The 12,474-nt window shown below is 51.8% G+C and overlaps 1 protein-coding gene across 1 annotated transcript in view; it reads left to right on the plus strand.

The window, feature by feature from the left end:
• The first annotated feature begins 1,933 nt into the window (after positions 1 to 1,933).
• The window catches only part of LOC140741640 (receptor activity-modifying protein 2-like), a 261,467-nt gene continuing 250,926 nt past the window's right edge, over positions 1,934 to 12,474 (plus strand). Inside the window, exons 1-2 of the mRNA XM_073071924.1 lie at positions 1,934 to 2,047; positions 8,898 to 8,978. Of these exons, the coding sequence (XP_072928025.1) occupies positions 2,002 to 2,047; positions 8,898 to 8,978 (127 nt within the window). The 5' untranslated portion in view covers positions 1,934 to 2,001. The remainder of the gene's footprint in view (positions 2,048 to 8,897; positions 8,979 to 12,474) is intronic.

Below are 12,474 nucleotides of genomic sequence, written 5' to 3' on the forward strand. Positions count from 1 at the left end.
ACGTGAGATCGCGTCCCATGATAGTTGGGCAGAAAGGTTGGCTGAGAAATGGCAGACGGAATTTATCGCAGACAAGGTGCTGAGCTTTGGGAGAACCAGCCGGGGTCGGTTTTACACGGTGGGCGGTCGGGCACCGAGGAGCGTGGTAGAGCAAGAGGGATCTGGGAGGACGGGTTCATCACGGGTAGGCAGGGTCGGGAAGAAAGCTTTTGGCGCGTTGGCCTTCATAGGTCAGCGAGTTGAGGACAGGAGCTGGGCTGCGATGTTGAAATCGTGCCAGGTGTTGGTGAGGCCCACCGTTGTATTCCGTGTGGGACTGATCACGGTTTAGCCTGGACTAGATGGGCCAAAGGGCCAGATTCTGTGCTGTACTGCTTTTTACCTCTGACGTTAATAGTTTGGCATGGACTAGAAACATAGAAACATAGAAAACCTACAGCACAATACAGGCCCTTCGGCCCACAAAGTTGTGCCGAACGTGTCCCTACCTTAGAAATTACTGGACTTACCTGTAGCCCTCTATTTTACTGAGCTCCATGTACCTATCCAAAAGTCTCTTAAGAGACCCTATCGTATCCGCCTCCACCACCAGTGACAACAGCCCATTCCACACCCTCACCACTCTCTGCGTAAAAAAACTTACCCCTGACATCTCCTCTGTACCTACTCCCCAGCACCTTAAACCTGTGTCCTCTTGTGGCAACCATTTCAGCCCTGGGAAAAAGCCTCTGACTATCCACACGATCGATGCCTCTCATCATCTTACACTCCTCTATCAGGTCACCTCTCATCCATCGTCGCTCCGAGGAGAAAAGGCCGAGCTCACTCAACCTATTCTCATAAGGCATGCTCCCCAATCCAGGCAACATCCTTGTAAATCTCCTCTGCACCCTTTCTATGGCTTCCACCTCCTTCCTGTAGTGAGGCGACCAGAACTGAGCACAGTACTCCAAGTGGGGTCTGACCAGGGTCCGATATAGCTGCAACATTACCTCTCGGTTCCTAAATTCAGTTCCACATAGATGGGCCGAAGGGCCGGTTTCTGTGCTGTGGTAAGTTATGGCCCTAAGGGTAATAGTTTGGCATGGGCGAGACTATTCCTGTGCTTTTGCTCTCTGTGAATCACTGGATCAATACGACCTATCTCTCTCAGACACCAGCAGCTTCGTGCCGACATCGGGGAGAGGTGGTTTGCTGCTCTGGGACCAACGGATGCATCTTCCGCTGAGGCTGCCGTGAAAATCGAGTCTCCGATGTGGGATGTCCTGGGGAGAGCATTCAGAGCGCGGTGCTCAGGTGTGGGAAGGAGGTGGAAGCCATAGAAAGGGTGCAGAGGAGATTTACAAGGATGTTGCCTGGATTGGGGAGCATGCCTTATGAGAATAGGGTGAGTGAGCTCGTCCTTTTCTCCTTGGAGCGACGGAGGATGAGCGGTGACCTGATAGAGGTGTATAAGATGATGAGAGGCACTGATGGTGTGGATAGTCAGAGGCTTTTTCCCAGGGCTGAAATGGCTGCCACAAGAGGACACAGGTTTAAGGTGCTGGGGAGCAGGTAGAGAGGAGATGTCAGGGGTAAGTTTTTTACTCAGAGAGTGGTGAGTGCGTGGAATGGGCTGCCGGCGACGGTGCTGGAGACGGATACGATAGGGTCTTTTAAGAGCCTCTTACATAGGCACATGGAGCTTATCGAAATAGAGGGCGATGCAGTAGTGAAATTCTAGGCATTTTCTCCAGTAGGTTACAGGGTCGGTACAACATTGTGGGCCGAAGGGCCTGTGATGCGCCGTCGATTCCTAAGTTCAATTGCCCTGGAGAACGCGTTCTCCGGAGATTTGCTCAGGGCGATGGAAGAGTTAAAGCTGGCGGCTCCTCTGGGCGTGAGCTTGTCTCTTTGTGTGATTGGGAAGTCCCACGCCTAAAGTTTCCTGTTTCCTCACTGCTCGCTGACTCGAGAGGGCAGCTTCCACCCCACAGTCGGCGACGGGAGCGGTCTGCGAGCATGTTGACCGGTGCCTGCTTCTTACTGACTCTGGCGTCTCTCTCAGGTGAGTCGCGGACCCTGCCCGGCCACCCGGCCGTTCTGCCTCCGGTCCCCCGAGCTCGCGGCTGCCAGCCTCGGGAGGCGACTACCCCGGCTCCGCGGCGATGGTGATACCAACCCCCGCCCCGGCTGCTCCCACACGGGGCAGAAGTCCCCAAAACCAGTTGTTCCCCTGACTGAATGTGCGCGCCTGGCTCACGGGCAGGGTCTGCGTCTGTCCTTGCCTGCAGCCTGCAATCTCCCTGACCTTTCCCCCGAGCGCCACGCAGGTTTCTGCAGAGGTGCAGGCTTCCCCCCCTCAGGGGAGGGGCATTTACTTGTAAGCTCGGCGTTTCTGCACTTTATATGGGTCTCGCGTTTCTCAGAATGCCCTGTGTTTTCCTGCGTCCTACGTTTTTCCGTGTGTCTTGTGTTTTTCCTGCGCGTCCTGTGCTTTCCCGTATCCTATGCTTTTCTGTGTGTCAACCTGGACTGTCCGAGACTCTGGTCCTGGCAACATCGCAGTAAACCTACTCCGAACTCGTTCCACTTTAGCCGCGTCTTTCCTACCGCAGGCTGAACAAAAACGATTCTGAGACCTCACCGATGTCCTAGACGACTGCAACGTAATGACCCCACCTGCTGACGAAGGCCTCTGAGCTGACCCACCTTCTCACCCCCTCCCCCCACCCGTGACGACGCTCACGACATGCACTCGTACTCCCCGCTTCCCGCTCTCGCGGCTCAAGCTGCTTCGACTTCCCAAAGCGCACCGTCTCACACTCGGCTGTATTGAAATCCGTTTGCCACGGCTCGGCCCACTTCCCTAACTGATCGAGATCACCCCCCACCCCCTGTGATCGAAGATAACCTTCTTCACTATCGACAAGGTAGTGTCACTTGCTGCCCTCCCAGAGGACAATGACATCCCAGATCTTTACAGAAATGACAATAACAAGGTTCCCAATGCTGACCCGACCCCCTCCATTCTGAGAGAGAACCTTAAGGTGCGTTGACTGACCAGTGACTTTGGGTGGAAAATCCTACGAAAGGTGGTGGATTCGGCCCACTACATCACGGGTCAATGACTTGGACTGCGGTATTAATGGATTATCCTAATGATTTGGACTACCGCATTAATGGATTTGTGGCTAAATTTGCCGATGATACAAAGATAGGTGGAGGGGCAGGTAGTGTTGAGGAAACAGAGAGCCTGCAGAGAGACTTGGATAGTTTAGGGGAATGGGCAAAGAAGTGGCAAATGAAATACAATGTTGGAAAGTGTATGGTCATGCACTTTGGTGGAAGAAATAAACGGGCAGACTATTATTTAGATGGAAGAGAATTCAAAATGCAGAGATGCAAAGGGGTTGGGAGTCCTTGTGCAGGATACCCTGAAGGTTAACCTCCGGGTTGAGTTGGCTGTGAAGAAGGCGAATGCAGTGTTGGCATTCATTTCTAGAGGTATAGAATATAAGAACAGGGATGTGATGTTGAGGCTCTGTAAGGCACTCGTGAGACTACACTTGGAGTATTGTGCGCAGTTTTGGGCTCCTTATTTTAGAAAGGATGTACTAACATTGGAGGGGGGTCAGAGAAGATTCACGAGAATGATTCCGGGAATGAAAGGGTTACTGTATGAGGAACGTCTGGCAGCTCCTGGGCTGTATTCCCTGGAGTTCAGGAGAATGAGGGAGGAATCTCATAGAAACATTCCGAATGTTAAAAGGCCTGAACGGATCAGATATGGCAAAGTTATTTCCCATGGTGGGGGATTCTAGGACAAGAGGGCACGACTTCAGGATTGAAGAACTGAGATGAAATAGAAATTACTTTAGTCAGAGGGTGGTAGATCTGTGGAATTTGTTGCCATAAGCGGCTGTGGAGGCCAAGTCGTTGGGTGCATTTAAGACAGAGATAGATAGGTTCTTGACTAGCCAGGGCATCAGAGGTTATGGGGTGAAAGCAGGGGAGTGGGGATGACTGGAAGAATTGGATCAGCCCATGATTGAATGGCGGAGCAGACTCGATGGGCTGAATGGCCTACTTCTGCTCCTATATCTTACAGTCTTAATGGGTCAAACCCACCCTCCCCACCATTCGGCACCTCGACACGAAACGTCCTGGACCCCCGGACAGCAAAGCTACACACAGCGGGATGCCCTTTGTCGATTACAGCTCGGCATTTAACACCGTCAGAACTAATCAGCAAACTCCCGAGACCAGGGCCTCAATCGGCCCTTGTGCAATCGGCTCCCGGATTTCCTCACTTGTAGACCCCAGTCAGCTTGGACTGGCAAAAAAAAAAAATCTCGTCCACAATCTAGATCGGCGCAGGAGCACCGCTGGAATCTGTACTCCCCCCCCGTCCCCCGGTCTAATCACTTTACACCACTGACCGTGCGGCTAAGCACAGCTCCGACACCAGATACGAGTTTGCTGACAACACCACTGCCGTATCAAAGCCGGTGATGGATCAGCACACAGGAGGGAGATTGAAAACTTGGCTGAGTGGTGTAATGACAACAAACGCTCTCTCAACGTCAGCAAGACCAAGGGACTGATTGTGGACTTCGGGAGAGGGAAACCAGAGGTCCGTGAGCCCGTCCTCACTATCTCAGAGGACCTGTCCCGGCCCCGTCATATAAATGCAATTGCAAAGAAAGCTCGATATTTCCTCTGTTCAGGAGTCTGCGAAGGTTTGGTTTGTCATCAAAGACCTTGGCAAACTTCAGTAGATGTGTGGTGGGAAGTGCCTGACTTGGCTACATTACGGCCTGGTATGGGGACGCCAACGCCTCTGAGCGAAAAATCATACAAAAGGTGGTGGATTCGGCCCAGTACATCACAGGTAAAAACCCTCCCAACCATTGAGCGCGTCTACATGAAACATTGCCGTAGAAAAGCAGCGTCCATTCATCAGAGATCCTCACCACCCAGACCGCGCTCTTTCCTCGTTGCTGCCATCAGGAAGGGGGTACGGGAGCCTCAGGACCCACACCACCAGGTTCAACAACTGTTACTACCCCTCAACCATCAGGAAGGAGGTACAGGAGCCTCAGGACTCACACCACCAGGTTCAACAACTGTTACTACCCCTCAACCATCAGGAAGGAGGTACAGGAGCCTCAGGACTCACACCACCAGGTTCAACAACTGTTACTACCCCTCAACCATCAGGAAGGAGGTACAGGAGCCTCAGGACTCACACCACCAGGTTCAACAACTGTTACTACCCCTCAACCATCAGGTAGAGGGTACAGGAGCCTCAGGACTCACACCACCAGGTTCAACAACTGTTACTACCCCTCAACCATCAGGTAGAGGGTACAGGAGCCTCAGGACCCACACCACCAGGTTCAACAACTGTTACTACCCCTCAACCATCAGGAAGGAGGTACAGGAGCCTCAGGACTCACACCACCAGGTTCAACAAATGTTACTACCCCTCAACCATCAGGTAGAGGGTACAGGAGCCTCAGGACTCACACCACCAGGTTCAGGAACAGTTATTACCCCTCAACCATCAGGAAGGAGGTACAGGAGCCTCAGGACTCACACCACCAGGTTCAACAACTGTTACTACCCCTCAACCATCAGGAAGGAGGTACAGGAGCCTCAGGACTCACACCACCAGGTTCAACAAATGTTACTACCCCTCAACCATCAGGTAGAGGGTACAGGAGCCTCAGGACTCACACCACCAGGTTCAGGAACAGTTATTACCCCTCAACCATCAGGAAGGAGGTACAGGAGCCTCAGGACTCACACCACCAGGTTCAACAACTGTTACTACCCCTCAACCATCAGGAAGGAGGTACAGGAGCCTCAGGACTCACACCACCAGGTTCAGGAACAGTTATTACCCCTCAACCATCAGGAAGGAGGTACAGGAGCCTCAGGACTCACACCACCAGGTTCAACAACTGTTACTACCCCTCAACCATCAGGTAGAGGGTACAGGAGCCTCAGGACTCACACCACCAGGTTCAACAACTGTTACTACCCCTCAACTATCAGGAAGGAGGTACAGGAGCCTCAGGACCCGAACCACCAGGTTCAACAACTGTTACTACCCCTCAACCATCAGGAAGGAGGTACAGGAGCCTCAGGATCCACACCACCAGGTTCAACAACTGTTACTACCCCTCAACTATTAGGAAGGAGGTACAGGAGCCTCAGGACCCACACCACCAGGTTCAACAACTGTTACTACCCCTCAACCATCAGGAAGGGGGTACAGGAGCCTCAGGACTCACACCACCAGGTTCAACAACTGTTACTACCCCTCAACCATCAGGAAGTAGGTACAGGAGCCTCAGGACTCACACCACCAGGTTCAACAACTATTACTACCCCTCAACCATCAGGAAGGGGGTACAGGAGCCTCAGGACTCACACCACCAGGTTCAGGAACAGTTACTACCCCTCAACCATCAGGAAGTGGGTACAGGAGCCTCAGGACTCACACCACCAGGTTCAGGAACAGTTATTACCCCTCGACCATCAGGAAGGAGGTACAGGAGCCTCAGGACTCACACCATCAGGTTCAGGAACAGTTATTACCCCTCAACCATCAGGAAGGAGGTACAGGAGCCTCAGGACCCACACCACCAGGTTCAACGACAGTTATTACCCCTCAACTATCAGGAAGGAGGCACAGGAGCCTCAGGACCCACACCACCAGGTTCAGGAACAGTTATTACCCCTCAACCATCAGGCTCTTGACCTAAAAGGGAGAGCTGAACTCTTCTGAGGACTTTGTCATCTCATTATTTCATGCTCGTTATTTATTGCTATTTACCCATATCCGCATCTGTGCAGAGTTTGTTTACAGCTCACAGTTCCTGGTGTGTACATCTCTTTGCTTACAGTTACTGTTTCTGGAGATTTGCTAAGTGTGACCACAGACAGAGAATATCGGGGGTTGTATGTGCTGACCCGTACCTACCCTGGTAATAAGTTTTACCTTGAACTTTGAACTTTAAAACCACCGCCCTCTGCTTCCTACCTCACTTGTCCTCCCCGGGGTCTGTGGGACCTACCCTTCCCCCGACCAGCCTACCGTGCGCGGCCTTGTCGACGGCCCTGCTAGGGTCCCAGTAGACAACATCCACTGCCTCGCCTCAATTTACCTTTGCGGTCACCCTTCCGAAAAAAATCGGGGGAGTTGGCGGGTGGGTTGGGGGGTCTGTGGTTGACCGTGGCGTAGTCATTAGCGGGTTGGCGGGTGGGGTGGGGGGTCTGTGGTTGACCGTGGCGTAGCCATTAGCGGGTTGGCGGGTGGGGTGGGGGGGTCTGTGGTTGACCGTGGCCTAGTCATTAGCGGGTTGGCGGGTGGGGTGGGGGGGTCTGTGGTTGACCGTGGCGTAGTCATTAGCGGGTTGGCGGGTGGGGTGGGGGGTCTGTGGTTGACCGTGGCGTAGTCATTAGCGGGTTGGCGGGTGGGGTGGGGGGTCTGTGGTTGACCGTGGCGTAGTCATTAGCGGGTTGGCGGGTGGGGTGGGGGGGTCTGTGGTTGACCGTGGCGTAGCCATTAGCGGACGCCATCACCGCCCGGGGCGTTCGAGGTCCGAGTCCAGCTCCGACGCCATCGTTGAGAAGTTCTGTGCGTTCTCGCCGTGAACGCGTGGGTTTCCCGCGGGTGCCCCGAAATCCTCCCACAGTCCTTCGACCATCCAGCCCTTGAACCGACCGGCAAAGCCCAAACCACCACCTCAAGCACAGGGGCACCGCGGCCAGTTCGCACGGCAAGTGGGGCTTTTGCGTTTTGTGTTCTACACGTGTCCCTTCCGGTGTAGCTTCGGACTCAGAACAGACCCCCAGCCTTTCAGCCCAGCGCAAGGCGAACCCGACGCTTCCCTCCCACACAACCCCCCCCCCCCCACTCCGTTTCTCTGCCCCTACCACCTCTCCTGGAGGGGCGTTCCACACACCCAGCACTCCCCATTTAAAAAAAACTGAACTCCCCCACCTAAACTTTCCACCATCACCTTAAAACTACGCCCCCCCCCCGTATGAGCCATTTCTGCTCTGGGGCAAATGTCTCCGGCTGCCCACTCGATCTATGCCTCTTGTCATCTCTATCGAGTCGGCTGTCACCGGCCCTCGCCCCGGAGAGCTGATTTCTTTCCCAGTGGACGCTTTGTGTTTCTGACGCCCGTGGTGTTGCGACGAGATAGCTTTTCACGGCCCCTGTGGCGACGAGCAGAGGCTCCGCTCTGACTTTGGAGAAATCGGTTGTAAACCGGGTCACATCCTGGTCCTGCTGGGACTGATGCACACCTGCGCACACACAAACACACACACACACACACACACACACACACACACACACACACACACACACACAAACACACACGCATAAACACAAACACTGACACTCTAACACACACATAAACACACTCACACTCTCACACAAGCGCACACACAATTGCACACAGACACACACACTCACAATCACATACACTTTCATGCACTCAGAGAGACACACACTCACAAGCGCACACACTCACTCAAACACATACACACATAAACGTACACACACTCGCAGTCACACACCACACAATCTCTCTCACACACACACGCACTACAGTGTAAACGGAGAGACAGACACGCTGACACAATGCTGAATCAGGTCTCTGTGCTTTCTCCATTGTTCCACCATTTCCTGAGTTCTGTTTATCTGGGAACAGCAAGACACGCAGGAAATTGTTCTAAATGGAGAACACATCCTCACACCCGGGCCCCCCCCCAGTTCCCTTCTGAGCGAGCACTCCATTCCCGCAGTCTGTCGCACACTCCCTCTCCCTCCCCCCTCAGTGCCCGTGGCCCCCGGCATCTGATATCTCTCGCTCCTGTCTCCCCCCCTCCAGCCGCCGGCGGCAATGAGACCCTCCTGCAGCAGAATGGAACGGAGATGTCTAACTCCGATCTCAATCAGTCATTCGACACAGGTGAGTCCCCTCGATGCGGGGGCTACGCGCGGCCAGAGACCCCGGGGGAGGGCGGGAGAGAGAAGGAGAGAGGGAGATGGAGGGGGAGAGGGGCATTCTGGCTTTGCCAGCACTCAGTGAGGAGTCCAATGAGGGATGACTCATCGAGGTCAGTGTGGGAGGCTCCTGTGGAGTTGGACGGACTGTCCGTGGATCATGGGGCTGTCCCGCCGGGACGGGTGGATGGTGTTGGTATCACTCGCTCGGTTGCGAGCAGAGTGCAGACCACAACACCGTTAGAACTAGGCCACTCGGCCCATCAAGTCTGCTCCACCGTTCCATCGCGGCTGATTTACTATCCCTCTCAGACCCACTCTCCTGCCTCCTCCCCTTAACCTTCTATACCCTGACAAATCAGCAATCAACCTCTGCTATAAGACCGTTAAAACCCAAGGAGAATTAGGCCATTCGGCCCATTGAGTCCCTTATCATCCCTCTCAACCCCATTCTCCTGCCTTCTCCCCGTAACCTCTGACAGTCTGGCTAATCAGGAACCTACCGACCTCCACATTGAATACACCCAATGACTTGGCACCCCCGGCGTCACCTGTGGCAATCACTTTCACAGATTCACCACCCTCTGGTTAAAGAAATTCCTCCTCATTTCTATTCTGAGGCTATGCCCATTGATCTAAACTCCCCCACTATAGGAAACATCCTCTCCACATCCACTCTGTCTGTGTCCTCTGGTCCTAGACTCCCCGACTATAGGAAACATCCTCTCCACATCCACTCTATCTGTGCCCTCTGGTCCTAGACTCACCCACTATATGAAACATCCTCTCCACATCCACTCTATCTGTGTCCTCTGGTCCTAGACTCCCCCACGATAGGAAACATCCTCTCCACATCCACTCTATCTGTGTCCTCTGGTCCTAGACTCCCCCACTATAGGAAACATCCTCTCCACATCCACTCTATCTGTGTCCTCTGGTCCTAGACCCCCACTATAGGAAACATCCTCTCCACATCCACTCTATCTGTGTCCTCTGCTCATAGACTCCCCCACTACAGGAAACATCCTCTCCACATCCACTCTATCTGTGCCCTCTGGTCCTCTACTCCCCCCACTATAGGAAACATCCTCTCCACATCCACTCTGTCTAAGCCTTTCACTATTCGATGGGTTTCAATAAGGTTCCCTCCTCATTCTTCTAAATTCCAGCAAGTACTGGCCCAAAACCATCAAATGCTCCTCATAAGTTAACCTTTTATTCTCGTCACCCTCCTCTGGACCCTCTCTAATGCCAGGACATCTTTTCTTCGATAGGAGCCCCAAAATGCTCACAATATTCTGACCAATGGCACAATAAACCTCAGCATCAAATCCTCACTTTTATACTCTTGTCCTCTCGACTCGAATGCTAACATTTCATTTGTTGTCATCACCACTGGCTCAACCTGCAAGTTAACCTTCAGGGAATCCTGCCCGAGGACCCCTGAGTCAGTCTGCGCCTCTGATTTTTGAATTTTCTCCCCATTTAGAGAATAGACTATGCTTTTATTCCTTCGACCAAAGTGCATGACCACACTGTATTCCATCTGCCACTTCTTCATCCATTCTCTCAATCCTTAACACTATCTGCCCCTCCACCCATCTTTGTATCGTCCTCGAACTCAGCCACAAAGCCATCGATTCCGTCGTCCAAATCATTGACATATAACTTGGCCACAAAGCCATCGATTCCGTCGTCCAAATCATTGACATATAACTTGGCCACAAAGCCATCGATTCCGTCGTCCAAATCATTGACATATAACTTGGCCACAAAGCCATCGATTCCGTCGTCCAAATCATTGACATATAACTGGGCCAGAAAGCCATCGATTCCCTCATCCAAATCACTGACATATAACTGGGCCACAAAGCCATCGATTCCCTCATCCAAATCACTGACATATAACTCGGCCACAAAACCATCGATTCCGTCATCCAAATCATTAGCATATAACTCGGCCACAAAGCCATTGATTCCGTCGTCCAAATCATTGACATATAACTCGGCCACAAAGCCATCGATTCCATCGTCCAAATCACTGACATATAACTCGGCCACAAAGCCATCGATTCCGTTGTCCAAATCATTGACATATAACTCGGCCACAAAGCCATCGATTCCATCGTCCAAATCACTGACATATAACTTGGCCACAAAGCCATTGATTCCGTCGTCCAAATCATTGACATATAACTTGGCCACAAAGCCATCGATTCCGTTGTCCAAATCATTAGCATATAACTCAGCCACAAAGCCATCGATTCCTTCGTCCAAGTCACTGACATATAACTGGGCTACAAAGCCATTGATTCCATCGTCCAAATCATTGACATATAACTTGGCCACAAATCCATCGATTCCCTCATCCAAATCATTGACATATAACTCAGCCACAAAGCCATCGATTCCGTTTTCCAAATAATTGGCATATAACTTGGCCACAAATTTATCGATTCCCTCATCCAAATCATTGACATATAACTTGGCCACAAAGCCATCGATTCCGTCGTCCAAATCACTGACATATAACTCGGCCACAAAGCCATCGATTCCGTCGTCCAAATCACTGACATATAACTGGGCCACAAAGCCATCGATTCCGTCGTCCAAATCATTGACATATAACTTGGCCACAAAGCCATCGATTCCATCGTCCAAATCACTGACATATAACTCGGCCACAAAGCCATCGATTCTGTCTTCCAAATCATTGGCATATAACTTGGCCACAAAGCTATCGATTCTGCCTTCCAAATCATTGGCATATAACTTGGCCACAAAGTCATATTCTGTCTTCCAAATCATTGACATATAACTTGGCCACAAAGCCATCGATTCTGTCTTCCAAATCATTGGCATATAACTTGGCCACAAAGCCATATTCTGTCTTCCAAATCATTGGCATATAACTTGGCCACAAAGCCATCGATTCCATCGTCCAAATCACTGACATATAACTTGGCCACAAAGCCATCGATTCCGTCATCCAAATCATTGACATATAACTCGGCCACAAAGCCATCGATTCCATCGTCCAAATCACTGACATATAACTTGGCCACAAAGCCATCGATTCCGTCATCCAAATCATTGACATATAACTCGGCCACAAAGCCATCGATTCCATCGTCCAAATCACTGACATATAACTTGGCCACAAAGCCATCGATTCCGTCATCCAAATCATTGACATATAACTCGGCCACAAAGCCATCGATTCCATCGTCCAAATCACTGACATATAACTTGGCCACAAAGCCATCGATTCCGTCATCCAAATCATTGACATATAACTCGGCCACAAAGCCATCGATTCCATCGTCCAAATCACTGACATATAACTTGGCCACAAAGCCATCAATTCCGTCATCCAAATCATTGACATATAACTCGGCCACAAAGCCATCGATTCCATCGTCCAAATCATTGGCATATAACTCGGCCACAAAGCCATCGAT

Source organism: Hemitrygon akajei, chromosome 18 (genome assembly GCF_048418815.1).
Source record: "Hemitrygon akajei chromosome 18, sHemAka1.3, whole genome shotgun sequence".
In the NCBI taxonomy this organism is placed as follows: Eukaryota; Metazoa; Chordata; class Chondrichthyes; order Myliobatiformes; family Dasyatidae; genus Hemitrygon; species Hemitrygon akajei.